Source organism: Pteropus alecto, unplaced genomic scaffold (genome assembly GCF_000325575.1).
Source record: "Pteropus alecto unplaced genomic scaffold, ASM32557v1 scaffold259, whole genome shotgun sequence".
Lineage (NCBI taxonomy): Eukaryota > Metazoa > Chordata > Mammalia > Chiroptera > Pteropodidae > Pteropus > Pteropus alecto.
In genome coordinates, this window is record NW_006442492.1 from 787,966 (window position 1) to 807,251 (window position 19,286).

The following is a 19,286-nucleotide window of genomic DNA, read 5'->3' on the forward strand; positions in this document are numbered from 1 at the left end:
AGGAATGAGCCTGGGACCGCCAGGAGAACCTGTTCATTAAGACACCCTGAATTGTCTGCTGTCCCCGCCCCTTCCAGGGTTACCACCTAAATAAACTATTTGCACTAGAATCCTTGTTTCAGGGTCTGCTTTTGGGGAAGCCCAGCCTAAGAGATGACATGGGATGGATCTGTAAACAAGAAGAGAATTTACTGATCTGGAATTGCATTGAGCTCTTGTTCTCTTTGTTACATCATGGCTTTGATGGTCCCCTCTGCATGTTATGCTGCTCTTGTTTTGCTAACCTGCCCTTGGACTCTTTGATTCTTTCAGCATGTGAAGCTACAGTCCTACAAATTATGAACTTGGGCCTTAGTGGAGGAAAGATCTCTATAGATCCAGATAAGGTTTACTTGGTTATGTCACCTGCTCAGGAAAAAATTCCACTCCAGTCGTGTGCATTCTGAGCTATTGCGTTCCTTGACTGTTTTATTCTTCTCTTTCTTGGACGCTCCTCATCAGCCTGCAGTTTCTCCAGAGGCAGGGGGGTGTAGTGGCTACAAACTTGGGTTCTGAAGTCATGTGGACCTGGATGCAAACCTGATTCTGCCACTCCTGGCTGTGTGACCTTGGGCAATTGAATTGGCCTCTCCGAACATCAATTTCCTCGTATGTGTAAAGAAGAAATAACAGAATCTACACTGGAGAGTTAATTGAGGTCACGAGTGTGGATCATTGTGCACAAGGCCTAACCACAGGACACATGTGAGCCAGTCTTGCAACAATAGCATTTCTAACAAGTCCTCAGGTATCGCTGATGCTACGGGTCCGGGGACTACGCTTTGACAATTAGTGGCTTAGACTAATAAAAATGTACTCCTGGAACTAAGAATGGGGTAGATATCTAAACAAACTTAGAATTCTCTTAAGATGGAAGAAGGGATATATGGATGCTGGGTGGATAACAGCCAGGCCTGTTACAACTGGCATGCCACAGACCGAAAATAAAACGATCCTCCATGGCAGGCTCTATACCAAGCATGATATGTGCATTAGCTAACCCCCACAACAACCAATGAGGAAGGTACTATTTTCACTCTGATTTTACAGAAGAGGAAACCGAGGCACAGGGAGTGAGCAACTTGCCCAAGGCCACACATTTTATAGATCGCAGAGCCAATCTCACTCTTTCTCATTCTAGACCCTTGTCTTAACTATGATACTAGTGGCTTGAATCTGTAGGTGCTCGATAAATAAAATACGTGTTGGCTCAGTGAGTGAATGAATGTTTGAACGGTGCTGCACAGGAAGTAGACTCCAGCTACAGCTCCTCCTACTGTGACTGGGCAGTAAACAGGTGGGCTAGCGGACACCTGGGAGATACTGACGAATAAAACCTCTGGGAAGTGGCTTGTGGCTGGGCCAGAAGCGGCAGAGCTGGGAAACTAACTGTAGCTATTGGAACCGAGAGGATCTTGGTTGGTTTTAGGGGCTGGAGAGGTTAGTTGGAGTAGACTCCAGCTACAGCTCCTCCTACTGTGAGTGGGCAGTAAACACGTGGGCTAGCAGACACCTGGGAGATACTGACGAATAAAACCTCTGGGAAGTGGCTTGTGGCTGGGCCAGAAGCGGCAGGGCTGGGAAACTAACTGCAGCTATTGGAACCGAGAGGATCTTGGTTGGTTTTAGGGGCTGGAGAGGTTAGTTGGAAAGATGTCTCTAGGCCTCCCAAAGAGAATAAAAGCTGGATTACTCTGGCCTTTGGGCGGTAGTTTTCTAGACTCTGCCCCAATCCACTTTCCCACCTACTTCCTGTTTCTGGAGGGTGCGAGTCACTGCTTTAGTGATTTTCTGGTTGGAAAAAAGACCAGAGTGAGAGCTAGAAAGAGGAAGGGAGGGAGGAAGGAAGGAAGGAAGGAAGGAAGGAAGGAAGAAAGGAAGGAAGGAAGGATGGAAGGAAGGAAGGAAGGAAGGAAGGAAGGAAAAAGAGAAGAGAAGAATTTCTTAAAATAAAATCGAGCCATTTCTGTGGTGGAGCTGAGCACCAGTTAAATAAACTGTAAACCTGTGGCTGTCTGAGGCTGGACCTAACATCAATCTTCAGGTCTATAAAATAATGGAAGGAAAAAGCTCTTCTAACGTCTTAACGTGGCTTCTTCCTAAGCAGACTGGGCATGGAGGTGGACAACTCATTCCTCTGTCTCTGGCTAAAAACATTTTTTATTTACTAGTTCTTGAGTCAAGTGCGCACACACACACACACACACACACACACATGTTCTTGAGTCAAGAGTGCGCGCGCGTGCGCGCACACACACACAAATGCAGGAACCTGCAATGAGGAATTTTACTGTGTCCCAAATTCTGTTATCTAATTGCTGAATACTGAAGCCGTGAGGAATCTAGGGGTAAAGGAGAAAAAAAACCTTACTTTGGGGCCTGAATCTGCCACTGGGTGACTAAAGTAAGTCACTACTCCATCTTGGACCTTGGTTTCCTTGTTTATAGTAAAGGAAGTTGGATTAGATAGTAGCTGATATTAATAACTACCATTTATTGAATTCCCTAAACTAAAGGGCAAATGGGTTTTTGTCCCTTGGGTCTGTTCTAATCCTTCAGTAGAGGATGTCAGGAACATGAATTCAAGGAGTCAGAAGACTTTACTGATCAATCTTCCTTGTTTACCCGAAAAGTCCTGACTTCCCTTGGAAGAGTATATTTACCAAGGACAGTGAGTCATACGGTGCTCCCAGGAGGTAGCCCTCTAGGATATAGAAGTCTTCGTGTTCATGATGGGCCTCAGAGAAGAAAGCTATAAGCTTGGATTTTAAAAAGATTCATAGATGAGTTTTTAGTAATGCCATTTACTGAATCTGATGACTTCTAAACACATTTTGGCACCTTCTGGAACAGTGGTTCTTAGGGGGAGAGGGATTTTGCTTTCCCCTCTCCCCACACACTTAGCAATGTCTACAGGTATTTTTGATCGTTGCAACTGTGGGGAGGGGTGTTACTGACATCTAGTGAGCAGAGGTCAGAGAGTCTGCTTGAAATCCCACAGGACACAGGAGAGTCCCCCCACCACAAAGAATTACCAGGTCCAAAATGTGAATGGTGTTAAGGCTGAGAGACCAGGTGTTGAGAGGGAATGCACAGATAGTGCCAAGTTGCTGTACTGTGAAGAGTTCATTCTCCATCATCTTACTCCATCACCCGGAACTCCTCAACCTTCATTTCAGTATTTGCCTGAGGGGCTCATTTGGACAAATATTTCATTTGTCCATAGCATCATTGTGAAAAGCATAGGCTCTGAGGCCAGACGGCTCACATTCAAATCCCAGCTCCTTCACTTATAGGTTGCATGAGCTTGGGCAAGTTATTCAACCTCTCCGTGCCTCAGTTTCCTCATCTGTAAATGGAATAATAATAATCTTCCATTGGGCTGTTATGAGGAGTAAACGGGTCCTTGAACAGAGAGCTCTTGGCTCAGAGGAAGCATTTCATCGATGTCCATTGTTATTCCTATTATTTGCCAAACTCATGGTGCCAATACTGGCAATGCCAGTATTAAAATGCAGATGTGTCATCTCCAGAATCCACATTTTCCCCCTGACTTTGGCTGCAGGAAGACATAATTGAATTATCCCTTAGAATTCAGTTGATCAGTAGGACATCTATCCATCCCAAATAGATGAATCTTGAGGGGCTGCCTAGTGTGTTCCTCCAGCTCTCCTGACCAGCTAGCTAAATTCCACAGCCAAGGTAAAGCTAGCATGACTAGAGGCAGAGGAGAGAAGGCACCTCCAGACTTCAGGGCCCCCTCGTCCCCTGCATGGCATCTGGCTCAACGTCAGGGAAGATGGATCAGGCTCTAATTATAAACCTTCCCCAGAACTCCTCCAGGAACAGCGGGCGAAGGGGCAGCTGGTGAGTTTTAGCAAGTGCTGAAAATCTCCTCTTAGCTCCTTGATCTGCCTCAGCCCAGCTGGGAGGTTTCTGTGAGGGCGTCCACTGCATGACTTTGCAGGGAAATCATATATGGGGTTGGGACTCAGTGGGCCACTTTGATTCCTATAGAAGTTGCTGCAGTCAGGGGGCTTATGGCGGCCAAGTAAATGATGTGGATGTGTGGCTTTGAAGGGACGGAGATAAATGCATCCAGGTTCATATCCCAGTGACCCTTGTCGAATGAGGTAATCTTGGGCAAGTTACTTCACCTCTCTGAGCCTGTTTCTGCATCTGTGAAATAGGGTGCATAATAGTAGGGAGCTCATAGGGCTGTTGGAAGGATTAAATAAGAAAATGTATATAATACTTCAAACAGTATTTACTGATGCATGGTTAGCCCGCGATCAATGGTTACTGCTATTGGTTGAGATGCAAAGAAAAACAATTTTAGAATACAATCAGGTCACTAGTTCAATGTCTATAGGTCCATGTTACCTCTAATGAGGAAAAGGAAGTGACTAGCAGGCACTATATTTTTTGAAGATGGATTCAAATGTCCTTGACCTGTGACTATTCCCCTTCTACTTGAGCATGGTTGGAGAATACCAAGGTGATTAAGAGTCAGATAGCCCTGCAGGTGACTGAGCCATGCTCATGAGGAAATCAGCGTGCTCCTCTTGGGGATGGCAAGCCTGGCGCCTAAGTGGTAGTAAGACTTTTAGTTTCTTGGAGCAGGAGGTGGAAGCCTTTCCAGGCTGCAGGTTGCAAACGAATGAGCCATGGACTGAATATGGCCCACACATGTGTTTTCTTTATCCCATACAATGCTTCGTAAGATTTTGAATCAGTTGCCTCCATTTCAAAAATGACAGATTTGCGTAAAAATAGAGTTATGTTTTTTTTAGGGGGCTGTCTGGCAGCCTGGGAGCCACATTCTGTGATGGTAACTTTTGACCAGAGCTGAGTAAAGGCTGACAAGACAGGGCAAGTTGTCTTCCATTCACCCAGGCCCACCTGCTCTTGCTGCATTACACTGCATGGTGCATGTATGTTCTCTACTAGAGTTAATGGGGAGACGTCAAAGGCCCTAGAGGAGGGAGTGGCTCATGCACAGTACAGCATTTGGGGGTGAAAATCCTGGCTCCAGTTTTGACTCTGTTGATCCTCAATGAATCACTGAACTACTTCAAACATCACTGTAAAGTGGAAAATGAAAATAACAAACTCTTTCCAAAGGTCATTGTGAGGATCCAGCATAATGATGTGAGAGTAATTAAAAATATGAATGAAAGTTCCATGAAGTCAGAGATTCTGGTTGTCATGTTTCCTACTGAAGTCCAGAACAAAGCCCAATGCCTAGCGAACAGCAGGCATTCGATATATGCATAGCAAATGGATAAATGAATGAATAATAGTACCTTGACACACAACAGATGCAACAGATGCTCAAAACATGCATAGTGAACAAATGAGTGAATGCATGAATGATATATATCAGTACCTATAGTGGGGGCACGCAGCAGATGTTCGATACATGTATATTGAATGAATAATATGTATCAGTACTCTAGTGTCTGGCATACAGCAGGCACTCACGACATGGTTATTGTTGAATGAATAACTGAATGAGCAAATTAATGAATGCATAATGTCTATGTATCTATTTCTAGAGCCTGGTATACAGAGGATACCCAATAAATAAATATGGAAGGAAGGGAGAGAGGGAAGAAAGGAAGGAAAAGGGAAGGGAAGGGAAGGAAAAAGAAAGGAAAAGAAGGGGGGGCTAACAATCTAAAAGGTAGAACAGATGTTATTGGGTAGAATAACAAGTGTACTTAATGAGAAGCACAAAGACATTTCTGCAGTGTCCACGGCCAGTGCTTAGCTAGGGCTTGCTGGCAGTGCCCATGCCTTTGCAATAACCATGACAGTACTTACACATGGTTGCTGAGTCCTCGTTTTCTGGGCAGCTGGAAAGCCCCAGCATCAGCAGGCAAATTCAGAGCCAGCTGTAATGTGCTGTGATCCAACGGGACAGGTCAGTGTGCCTGTCTGTGCTGCCTGTCATGGAGGTCACTGGTGACCTCAATGGGTTGATGTAACTCCCAGTCAGCCCTGGGAGGGACACTTAGCTCCCATGCCCCAGTCTGGGTGCCCTCTTGTTCTGCTGTCTACTCTTCTCCTGGTTTTCCTTTTTATTTTCTCTGTTGCTAATGATATCCTGTTTCTCATTCAAGACTCTTTGGGTTCCAGGGAAGAAAATCTCTATTGAGTTAGCTTAAGCCAAAGGAAAGTAATTAAAGTATATATGTGTTAGGTACCAATTTCATAGTGATGTGTTTAAGGGTGCAGAAATGTTGCTTTATTATTATTTCAATAGATTCAGGGCTTCCTACTTTAATAATTCTTGTCCTGCCTGTTCTTTTATGTACATAATATCTTTCTTTGTATCAACTTTTTTAAAAATGAAATTAATTTTCTTTGGAAAAGAAACTTTATAGAATGTCTTAAATGGGAAATCAGTAACAATTGCCCTAAGGAAATATCTGCAAAGATAAATACAGTGAAAATAAAACAATGTTATTAAATTCTAGCTGGTTATGGTTGCCTCACTGCTCTCCCTGTTAAAAAGAGATTAATAAGAGTTTAAAAAGGTGTTTAAGACAGACTAGCACCACATGGATCCTTCCTTTTAGACATAATCAGAGGATTGAAGGTCGAAATGAAAAAGAAATCACTTTCTCGCAAGGTGATTCAAAGTTATTTAACACATTCTCTCTACTATCTAAAATCATTTTCCAAAAGCCCCCAAATCACCTGGTAGACCTTTAATTTTCCTCTCTAGTCTTTTAAATTCAGTTTAAGATGTTAAGATTTTAAAGATTTTAAATCATATGCTTCACACTTTTCCGCTAAAGTGTCCCTCGTGGAGGCTGGAGTGTAAACTGAACCCCAGACCTGAGAGGAGTGCTTCAGAGAGAGGCCCGTCCAGAATGTTCTCAATCTCTGAGGAATGTACACTATGGCGCGTAGTTCTCAATCTTGTCAAACATAATGTCCCCTTTATTTAAAAAAGTTATGAAAAAGTTTAATAATGTTTCTTAATTATACAGAAATAATTTCAAAGATGAAATAGCCACTCACATAATGGAAATAATAAATCACCTATAATGGCCTGTAATATGAGGGAGAACATTTTTTAAATAATTAATAAAATAAGATTATTTTTAATCGTATTTTATTAATTGTAAATGTTCATGTTGTAAATGTTCATGTACAACTCTGCCTAGATAATACAAGGAAGGAATTAATATTTGCCCCTGATTATAAAGAAGCTTGTATTTAACTGAATCTTGTTGGTGTTTTTTCCTTTATATTTGACATTTGGAATAAGATTCAGTTGAGTCTATTCATAGATATGCACTGAAGACCTGTCAGTGCAGGCAGATCCCGAAGTGTTCCCTCAGTGACTCAAACGCCACATACAGCATTGCCATTGACAACACGGTTTTCTAAAATGATGAACAATTTTGTAAACTTCCAGATAAAACAGAGCACAGTCTTCCTTTGATTTACCTGGAAGTTGCCTTCCTAAAAAGTGTAATATATTCAAACTATAGCAAAAAAAAAAAAAAAAAATTCTGTTTATATGTAGAATAAAGTGAAGATCCAGGTGCAAATAATCATCAGTGGAGTTTACAGCTGTGTGACTGCAAGGTGAGAAGTTCGACTCGAGATGGTGCAGGATGCAGTTTCAACCCAATAAAGACATCTAATATCTCTGGGCCCTGACTATTAAATGCCAATCATTGGGACAATGGCCCACAGTTTTGCCACATACTCCCTAGGGATTGGCACTACCCATATGGAAAACCCCTGGCATCCACTTGGCTGTGTGGGTTACCTGTCAACATGACCCTGTTAGTGACTTTAAACATGTGTGGGGGCCATGTGACCTGGAGGTGCTGAGAAGCCTGTGACCTGGTGTCTCCTTCTCTGCAGGGGCTGAAGGTCAGCGTGCTCTGGACTCTGTACTATGGCATTCTTAGTGCTTTCGCACCTGTGTACAGCTGGATCCTGGTGCTCCGGGGCCTCGTGGGCTTCGGGATCGGAGGGGTCCCCCAGTCGTAAGTAAATACCCAGCTCTGGCCTTCCAGCCAGGCAGCCAGTCAACTATATTCAGGGCCTCGAGGGATGTAAAGATGGCTATGCCAGGGCCTCTGGTATCAGGAGCTGTGATGTAACCAGAGAACAGTATCATTATCAGAACTGTCATGAGTAACAACAACAAAAGCAATACAATAGCTGGAAGATCATAAATGTGAAATAATAATAAAAATAATAGATTTAGCACAGATTGGACATTTCTCTTTAACACATCATGGCAGACCCAAGAATTATTGCAATCTCCATTTTACAGTTGAGGAAACTGAGACTCCGTGGGTGAAATCATTTGCTCAGGTCACGCAGTGTATAGGTGGAGCTAAGAACCCCAGTTTATCTACCTACAACATCTGTGCTCATAGTATACATACGAACCATACATGCTACTGCAGAGAGAAATTGCTTGTTGAAAAAATAGTTTGGCTATCATAAAATAATGCTCTCCCTTCTAATGTAAGCCTGAAGCAGGGCATGGGGCTAATGATTTGTAATTGGGTGTTGTTTTGTGGTTGCCACTGGTGAGATGCTGAGAGTAGTTAGAGTTGTAGGAAGAAGTCACTCTCTCCTGGGAGTTTGGGGAATCCTAAAGCAGAGATTGGCAGATGATGGCATGCAGGCTGAATCTGAAGTGCTGATTGGTTTTTTTAAACAAAGTTTTATTGGAACACAGCCACACTTATTTATTTACATATTACATTATGCCCATTTTCATGCTATAGCAACAGAGTCGTCACAGCAGAGACTCTGTGTCCTGCAAACCCTGAAATATTTCCTATCTGACCCAAATATGTTGGCCCCACTGTAAAGGATGATGATAGCCAATATTCAGTGTTTATTAACAAGCAGGTGCTATTCTAAACAGTTTTTCCAGATTATCTCATTTAAGCACCCCAATTTCCCTATCAAATAAATTCTATGATTAATCCCATTGTACATATAAAGAAACCGAGGCACAGAGACATAAGTAGCTTGCCCCAGGGGACATAATGAAGAAGAGGCAGAGCCAGAATCTGAACTCAGGCCCTCCAACTCCAGATGCCTGGTTTCTAACCATTGAATTTTACTTCCTTGCTATTAAGAATGTAAAGGATTTGGAAAGACTCAGTAGGGGGATTAGGAAGATATAAGCTATTTCCTAGGAAGGAAAATGCATGAAAAGAGGAAGCCATAGCTGAGTCTGAGGAAGGCTAATGTCCCAGTTTAATTAGCTTGTTGGGGTGACATGTGAGAGCTGAAAGCTGAGGTCAGACAGATAGACCAGGGCAAGCTCGTTAAAACCTTGAATGCCAGGCCAAAGGGATTGTCTACAGGCAGTGGGGAGCCACTGAGAGTTCATGAACAGAGGAGGTGCTTCAGAAGTGTTAATTGGCAGTGGTGGGTAGGATGGGTTGGAGGTAAAGAATCCTACTGCAGTAATTTAGGGAAATTTTGTCACAAAGATCAGGTCATTTCCTTCTAGTTTATTTATTCATTCAACCAATATTTCTTGAGCACCTACTATGGCACAGGCCTATGCTAGGTGCTGAGAGTACAGCAGTGAGCAAAACAAACATGGCTCCTGATACAGGTTGGGATCCTGGGAAACAGACCCTGAGATAAAGATTTGTGTGCAAGTAATTATCGGGAGAAACATCTGTAAGGGAGTGAGTAAAGCGTGAATGGGCAGAGGAAGAAATTGAGTTGCAATGTGGTTGCAACAGAAGCCTCAGCTGATTCTGTAGAGGTTCAGAAGCTGGGATGGACCTTTAGAGTTGTTCCAAATTGAGGCATTGAGGCTGGAAATTTGTGCCTCATATCAGCCACATTGGATATGGGCTGCCCTCAAGGAGGGAGCTCTTAGCAGGCAATGCTCCTGGTCATTCCAGAGAGACTGTGTGCCTCTGTCCTAAAGGTTGAATCCAGGTTGTATATCACAGCATCCATTACAGTTCATCCCTGGTACTTCTAGGAGGCACTTACTTCATATTATACGTTCACCTCATCTGGGAATAGCTCCTTCAGGATTCTGGTTGGTCTTTTTCCTGAAAAGACTTATAAGAAGATGGTTAGTGAGATAAACTATGGCCCCTGCTAGTGCTTCTAGCTACATACCTATAACCAGTGCCTAGCATCTCCTTCCTCTGTTACTCATTCTAGATTCCCCTCACCTTTGATTAGCACTTCTACTGATCTACCTGGTGGTTTACCTGGTGGGGTAACTCAGATCCCATGCCTGAGGTTCCTGTTCACCATGCTCTTCTCAGGCCATAGCTGCTGCTTGTCCGTTTAACACCAAAATTGGATGGTCTGTCATCTGGGTGCCTTATTAGGTAGCCCTAATATCTCCTGATACTCAGGATCAATTCTTCAGACAAAATGCTGACTCTTTTTCTTGCCTGCTTATTTTGTGGCACAAGGAACCCAAAGTTAGTAGATGGCAGCTGTTGCTTAAAGTCTAATGGGACTCTTGCTATGTCCTCTGGTAGAAGCATGTCATCTCTGGGAGCCAGGACCTCTAGACCCACAGAGCCTAGAAGTTGTAGGGTAGAGGAAGTACAAATTCCCCCAAATGGGTCTTTGGGAATAATGGTAATAAAAGCCACTCCTACTTCAACCCTTTGATTTCTAGAACCATGTATTCTTTCTATACAGTACTACATAATGGTCATTGGTTGAATGGTTTATTGTGTCCTGGAAACAGTGCCATCTCCAAGCTGATGCCTCTGTTGCACCTTCAAAAGGCTGGTCCATCACTCTCTCAAGCCAGCAGCTTCAAGGTGGCAAATTTGATAGGATCAGTATATTCCATGGTCATATACCCACTGCTACATCTTCTTTGTTATAATTCGGCTCCCTTAGTCCAGTGCATTGTTATCTGGGACCATGTATCAATGGGCCAAATACTTTGAAAGCCCTCAGATAATGGTGCTGGCTGAGACCCTATGGGAAGGAAAGGCAAACTAATACCCAGAGTATGTGCCAATTCTGGTCAAGATGAATCATTGCTCCTTCTGAAATGGAAGGAGTCCAATGTAAATAGCTTGCCACCAAGTGACATGGATTGTTCTGTCCTGGGAGCTCTTTGTTGATCTCTGTTGCTAGAAGATTGGCCTTAGTGGGTGAGGATCTGGGCATTGCAATCTCTCCCTCTCAGGGTTAATGGTTTGGTGATTGACTTCTTGAGCCTGTTGAGTGTCATGACTGGGAAGAGGTGATTTAGAAGAGTAATGCTAATGCTGAGGTAGTGTGGCTAGACCATTGGATCTGAAACCTGACTATCCAGTTTCGAATCCTGACTCTGTCACATAATAGCTGTGTAACCTTAGGCAAGTCACTAAACCTTTCTACATCTCGGTTTCTCCATCTTTGAAATGGGGGTGAGATCAGTTAGAATATCAAACGACGATACATATAAAGTGCCCAGGACAGTGCCTCGATAAATGTTAGCACGCATCTGGTCTGTTGAAGGCTTTGGTAAGAAGCTCAAGTGTCACCCTGATGGATGATGGACACAGTGTATAATTGTAGACAGAACACATGGGAAAGGGAGGAGGTGTGACCACAAAGAGTTAACACAGGATCAAATCCCCAGACTCTTCCTGCCACTTGGCTGGAGGAACAGTGAGTAGCTCTTAGTTCTCCTCAGTCCTTCCCTCCCTTCTCCATTATCGATCCCTGCCAGGCTCTACAGAGTAGGCATTTGACAAATTCTTCTGGATCTGGGAGGAGCTTAAAAACCACTGGGCTTGAAGCAGAGACCATTAAGAAAAGCCCATAAATCTGGGCTGGCAGGGGCTTGTGGCCCATTTGTTCTACTTCTGGCCCAACTCCAGGAATTCCTGCAGACAGTAGCCACTGCCCCATTCATGAGCCATTCATTGACCAGGGGACAGTTGTCTCCTAGTGGCCGGAAAAATACCCTCACAGAAGTACACGTTAAATTTCTTTCCCAGGGATGCTCAGGTAGTTGACAGCAAAGCCAGCCTCGAAACACCCACCTGGATTTCCTTCCAGGTGGGAAAGGAAAGGAACTAAGTATTCAGAATGTCCACAGTGATTCTTGTTCAAGATGGTGGAACGAAAAGAACTGTTTTTTACTTCTTCCTCCACTTTTTCTGGAAATGACATAAAAGGCATAAGAAATAGAATAGATCTTTAGTAGTACTGGAAAACAAGAAAAGAATGCCATCAGCAGACCAGAAAATTTGAGGAACTTCTGGAAGATTATAAGCTGATAGGATCGCAATGGCAGAGTAGCTAGAAGAGAGAAAAACCACCTCTTAAAATTGCAAAGAGAAGAGATCTTTGGGGAGAGAGGACAGGGCAGCCAGGAGAATAAAATAAGGGACACAGAGCAGCTAGAAGGGCCTTTACTCCTTATCTTTATGTTGTGAGGGTCTTCAGCTTTCACACCTGTTCCCTACCCCCGCACCCCAAAAGTCATGCCTCTCCATTAAGATGTTCATTTATTGAATACTACTATATCTTTCTGTTTGTTTATTGAGCTATTAATACATTGCAGGCACCAAACCATGTGCTTTATACACATAACCATTTTAAAACTCACAAAACCTTAAGACATACATATTATTATCTCCATTTTACAGGTAAGAAAACTGGGACTTTAAAGTAGTAACATGCCCAGCATCACGTAGTTAGTAAATGGCAGAGCTGAGATTTAAACAGCACTTGACTCTCCAAACGTATTCTCTTAATTACTCAATCCTATAGCTTTTTGTCCATGAGGTGAGCAAATGAAAACCACAGAATTACAGAAGAAATATTTAGCCACCCAAGAGAGCCATTGGCTTCCCAGCACTTTCACTCCATCTATTTACATAAAAATAATTGTCTTAATTATGCAATGTTCTTATCTGGTTATACAAATGGCTCCCCTAAGTTCATTATTTGGAAACATTTAGTTAAGATATTTTTATGTAATTAAATGTAACTAAGAGTTTCCTTTCATTTAGAATAGCTTTATCCAATTGCACCCCTCGCAAAACCAGTGAGCAAGATTTTGCTGTATAATTTTATAAGCCTAACAATGAGAAGTCCTTATAACGTACTCTGAATTTCTAGTATAAATACAAATTATATTATTAAAAATTTAAAAATGGTTTTCTTTTCGTGTTATTGAGATATAATTGGCATATATCACTGCATAAGTTTAAGGTGTACAGCATAATGACTTATGTATCTTGCAAAATGATTACCTCAATAAGTTTAGTAAACATCCATCATCTCATACAAATTATATTATTAATGCGGAGCCTGTCCCTCTGCCCTGATCTGTGCTTTTCTATATCCTGTTTTCTTTCTCTCTCTTCTTTCTTCCTTCCCCCAAAATATGTTTTCACATTGGTTCTTGATTATAACAACAATAACATTAATAATGATGATGATGATGATAACAGTGTTAACTGAGTGCTAACCAAGTGCTAGGTACTATGCTAAGTGCTCTCTTCAGACCACTTCATCTAGTCCATTGAACAGTCCTTTGATCCTTATTTTGCAGAGGAGAAAACTGAGGCTAAGTGACTTGCTTAAGGTCAAATGATTATTAAGTGGAATGTAGAGGTTACCTTTCGCTTTGTAACGAACCACACGTGGCTTAAAACAACAATATATTTAACTAATGATTTGGCAGTTCAGCTGTTTGGTTGTTCTGGTCTTAGTGGGGCTTATTCATGTGTCTTCGGTTGACTGGTAAAATTAGATGGGGGCTGGTTAGGCTAGTGTGGCCACAGCTGACTCCTCTATGCTCCATAAGCCTCTCATCCTCCAGCTGGCTAGCCCAGGCACATAGTCACATGGTACCTGGGCAGGGGTCCCAGAGAGCAAGCAGAAGCCACAAAACCTCTTGAGACCCAAGTTTGGAACTGGCACAACATCACTTCTGCTACATTCTATTGATCAAAAGCAAGACACCAGGCCGAGATTCAAGGGATGAAGAAATAGATTCTGGGTGGAGTGAGCTGCAAAGTCACACTGCAAAAGAGCAGAGATACAGGAAAGAAAATACTGAGGCAACTTTCGCAAACCATCTACCACATGGAGAAAACGGGTTCAAATCCAGGTCTGTCTAATGCCGAGGCTCTTCCATTTGAACAAATCTTGGGAAAAGAGTTCTCAACTTACTTAGTCAGAAAGTCCTGGAAACGCATCAATATTCACTGGGTCTCTGTTACTGATTTGGAGGTGATTCTGGGAATGTAGAATGAGTGCTTCTGAGAAGTTCTAGTCTCTTTAATTAAGGCAGGACAGAGAAATCACATTTAGGATATCAAATAATTCCATTTTCTGTCTATGAAGGAGCATTACAACGGAAGAGACTTTACTTCAAGCCAGGGTTTAAATGTAACTTTATTTTTATCATTACAGACAATACATTTTTGTTTTAGAAATTTTAAAGAATGTAAATAAGCATCAAAAAAATGAAAATCGCCTCTAATTGCACCTACCGCCACACACACACACACACACACACACACACACACACACACACCCGCCCACACACAAATACAACATACGTGGGCATCTGGGCACATCATTTCTTATTTCCAGTAGAGGGTGCTGTGTACTTCAGCAGAAATGACACCTAAGACCCTTGGTTAACTGGCATCGTACTTGCGTTTTAGCTTCTCTCAAAGATGCATCCCGCCTGTTCTACCTTGAAACCTGCCTCAGAAGTTTCTTCAGATTGGTGTCTAGAATGAGCTTACTTACAAACCTGTCCTTGGAACTGCTCTTTCCTCCAAAGACTAAGAAGACATGCCAAATGGAGATCGCAGGTCATTTCTTCCCAAGCATGTGATCCAAATGGCAAATCTCTAATTGCCAAAGCGCTGAAAATGCAATTATTCACAGTAGGGGTTTATTTACACCAGTATCAGCTGCTTTTTGGCATTGCTAATTACATTGCTCATTCTTTTATTCTTCAGTGTGATTGTAATAATCACCATGCTTTGGATGAAGATCAAACAGCTCATTTTCATAATGAACTGCTATGAATAATGGCCAAGCGTGGGGCACAACCATTACAGGAAAAGATGTTTCTTGTGGCATAGGTTGCAAAAACAAGACATTGAAGACAATCTAAATATTAATCAACAGGTTTTCAGCTGTAAAAATGTCATGTGGTAGATCTACTATGTTAACATGAAAAAGTTTTCAAACTGTCTTATTGGAAGCAGATCCTGACACAGATTCAAGAGCAAGGACAGTCAACCCTTGAACAGCATGGGGGTTAGGGTCACCCACTCCAGTGCAGCCGAAAATCTAAGTGTAAATTTTGACTCCCTCAAAACTTAACTACAGTCAGCCCTTCATGTCCATAGATTTTGCATCCTCAGATTCAACCAAACATGGATGGAAAACAGTATCTTCTATTCATGAATAGGAAACTGCTACTGGGAATGTGAAAATAGTTTTCCATCTCTGGTTGGTTGAATCTGCGAATGTGAAACCCACAGATGGGAAGGGCTGAACTCCATGTGTAAGTGAACTCACCTGGTTCAAACCCATGTTGTTCAAGGGTCAGCTGTAATAGTGTACTCTGGGAGACCACAGCACACATCTCCAAATTGTCCCATTCGAGGGACAAGTTGAGGGCTGTTCCTGGGAAGTTTAAATTCTTTGGCACTTCTGGTCTGCCACACAGGGTGGCAAAGCAACTTTTAGTGATCAGAGAAAGCACTCAGGGAAGAGTTGGCGCTGGCGACTGGAAGTTGGAGTGGCATGCCAGGAAGTAGTAAGAGTCAGGGTATTGGATGGGTGGAACATTGATAGTATGCTGCATGTGCTAAGAAAAGAAAGGGAGGATGGGAAGAAGGGAGGAAGGAAGGATGGAAGAAAGAGAGAGAGGAAGGGGAAGGGAATTGAAGAAAAAAGAAACATACTATGTTGCTGAAATGTATTTATGTACATAGAGAATAGCTGGAAGGTTGCAAAACAAACAGCTGGTAATAATGGCTTTGAGAGAGGGGAATAGAAGAAAGGTTATGAGGGAGAGGAAGGACTATCATATACTCTGTATATTTATGTATTGCTACATTGTTTTACAATGAGATGCATTCATGCGCTACTTCTTTAACTTAAAAAAAAAAAAAGGACTGCATGCTATAGGTTCATAATAAAAAAGAAATCCTTGACATCTAAGGACAGAAATAGCTTTGCCCTTAGGATATGATTTTTGCATGATTAGTAGTTTGGCTTTAATCTGGTGGGGGGAACTAAACATGCTTCTCAATTTATTGTTATTATTAATTTTAAAAAGTAATATAAGCACATGTTTTGGAGACTAGAATAAAATTTCAAAGAAGTCACTAATGGTGATCGTTGTAATCTTTTGCAACCTCTGTAATCTTGGTTCCTGTTTTCAGAGCTGAGTTAATGAAATTACTAATGGTTTTTGTGGAGAGATACTTATAGGAATATAATTTGGAACAACTTTTTTTTTTGTAAATTGCTTTGATATATATGCATACATGTATATATACATATATATCAAAAGTCTTAAAAATAAGCACACCTTCTGACTCAAATTCTACTTATGGGACTCTCCTAAGGAAACCACATGAAGACAAAAATTTCAGCCTAAAGATGTTTATTGAAGTATTGTTTACAACTGTGAAACCATCGAAATAGGCAAACGAATGATGAGCTGTATAATATAGACAGAACTGGGTTAAAATTTTGGCTCTTCCACTTATTAACTTACTAGCTGTGTGATCCTGGTCAACTAGCAACTTATCTGACATAGACAGATGTTGATATGAAGATGGGGGTTAAAGATATACACACACGCATTATGGTAATTATAATTACCTGCCCTCATTGACTTGCAATGCTTATTGAGTAGAAAATCCAGGTAAAACATCTAGAATAGTGTTTGGCACATAGTAGATCCTCAATAAAAGTTATTATTCATGCATATGACAGAATATATGTGTGTAAGAGGTTTTAAAATAGCATCGAAATATTTATAAACTGAATAAAAAATAGGGTTCAGAATTCTTGAGTATGATCCCAACTCTCGGGGAGAGAAAGCGAGAGAACCAGGACAGAGAGAGGGAATATAATAAAAGAAACTGTGATGTGAGACTAGACAACATTGACTTTTACTTCGTACTTTTCTCTGAATAGAGTACACATGAATTACAAAAGCCTCAGCCTTTATTCTGATGCTCTTGAGAATTCTTTCTTTTCTGGACAGAGGTGCCTTATATCGTAACCCTAAGAAGGGCTTTTACTAGTGACAGAACTGTTTCCAAATCTCTATGGTATTAGCAAGGCCAATTTTTAAAGAGATAGGGCAGGGCAAGGTGTAGGCTGGGTTCCATAGAAACAGACAGACTGAGGCAGAGATTCTTGTACAAGGGATTTATTCAAGGAATGCTCTTAGGAGGAGCCTGTGAAAGAGTGAACGATGCAAGAAAAGTGAAGGGAAGAAATTAAGCAAGGATATGGTCTCAGGTGAAGTCTGGACCCAGCCTGATCCCACAGGGAGTTCAGAAGTGTTCATTGTTCCACACGGTCTGTCCTACCTTGAGGTAGGGAGCATGAGTCTTTTGCACCTAACATCGGTCTGCAGCCTGCCCTCTGGAGAAGGGCTGTAGCTCCCAGGTTCCTCTGTGGTAAGGCAGCTTAGGACTAATCCTAAGAGAGGGTTGCAAGGATGAGCCATTAGCAGCAGCAGCTGGGATGTAGGCACACTGACCTAGTAAAGGGGTTTCAAGAGGTTGAGATAGGTCACCAGCACCATGTGCCTCAAAAGGGTTCATGGAAATTAGCTTCCTTCTACCCCCACCTCCCTTATGAGGAGCCAGGAGAGTAACATGAGGCCACTGAGTAGCTCAGATGCCTAGCTTAGGTGGGAGGTGAGGGGAAAGAGAAGGCCTCCTCTTCCTAGCAAAATGGAAGGCAGCATGAAGGAGTGGTCTAGAAGTTCCTTTCTCTTCCCAGCCTGTTGAGAGGCTCTCCAGTGGCTGAGGAAGTGAAAGGGAGGGGAAGGCAGTATGGAGGCATGGATGGAGGAGGCTTCAGTGCAGTTAAAACATTGGTTACGTTGAGTAAACAAGTAAATTGAGCAGATAAGTAAATATATGGAGGACAACGAGACCAGGATTTCTCAATGTTGGAGAAGGGAATTACCAACATTGAGACTAGGAAGATTAGAAAGAACCTAACCTGCTGGTTGGACTAGAATTGAAAGTACTAGTATGCACTCATTGTTTTTTTTAACACATATACGCAGATAGATATGTGTAGAAACAGATATAGATATATGGTGTGCATGTGGGGCAGATGGATGGGTGGATGGTTGGATGGATAGATAGATAGATAGATAGATAGATAGATAGATAGAGCGAGTGAGCTCTTAGCTGTGTCTACTGTGAGGGCTTAGAAGTGACACATCCCAATAGCAATTAGCGCACCCCAATCTAGGTTTCTAAATACCATCCTTTGCCAAAAGGAACCGTCACAGAAAAGATCCAAAATCAGACTGGCAAGAAACCAAGCAGCACTCGGAGAGTTGGAGAACTCAGGTTTATTATGCTGGCGGTCCCAGAGGAGCTAGCACTCTGAAGATCTGGGCCCGGAGCTCAATTGCAACATTCTTTATATAGACCCTTTTTGGCATGGGCTCAATGGCAACAATTATTAAATTTGAGAATCATACGGGGAGTTATTTAAAAATGTAGATGCCAGAACACTACCCCTAAGAGTCTGTTTTTGAGGGTCTGGGGTGGGACCTGGGGATTTACATATAAAATTATCATCCCAGGAAATTCTGATGTAAGTGGTCCATAGCCCACACTCAGAGGAATGTTGACAGAAAAAAGCTGTAGCAATCTTTTCTCTCAGTCTTGACCTTAATCTCTTTTCTGTCTCTTTATTTTCCCAGGGTGACGCTGTATGCTGAGTTCCTTCCCATGAAAGCCAGAGCTAAGTGTATTTTGCTGATTGAGGTAAGGAGGGTGGCTGGGTTTCTGGAGAATTCTCATTCTTCGGTAGGAGGTTCTCAGGTGTCTTGAGCCACATGGCAAAGAGAATAGTTAAAAAAAAAAACAACACTAACAAACTCAGTATGCAAAGATTTAAATGGATCAGTTATATTGATTCTGACATGGTTATCTTAAAATATGGGTAAGTTCTTCAGTTGACAAGAAAATTCAATCTACTGTCCCTTTAAAAAATGCTGGCAGGTGGGT

At 42.1% G+C, this 19,286-nt stretch overlaps 1 protein-coding gene across 1 annotated transcript in view; it reads left to right on the top strand.

Annotated features, from left to right (window-relative positions):
* SVOP (SV2 related protein) overlaps positions 1 to 19,286 on the top strand; it is a 64,753-nt gene that overhangs the window by 20,432 nt on the left and 25,035 nt on the right. Inside the window, exons 6-7 of the mRNA XM_006922179.1 lie at positions 7,930 to 8,054; positions 18,980 to 19,043. Coding sequence (XP_006922241.1) covers positions 7,930 to 8,054; positions 18,980 to 19,043 — 189 coding nt within the window. The remainder of the gene's footprint in view (positions 1 to 7,929; positions 8,055 to 18,979; positions 19,044 to 19,286) is intronic.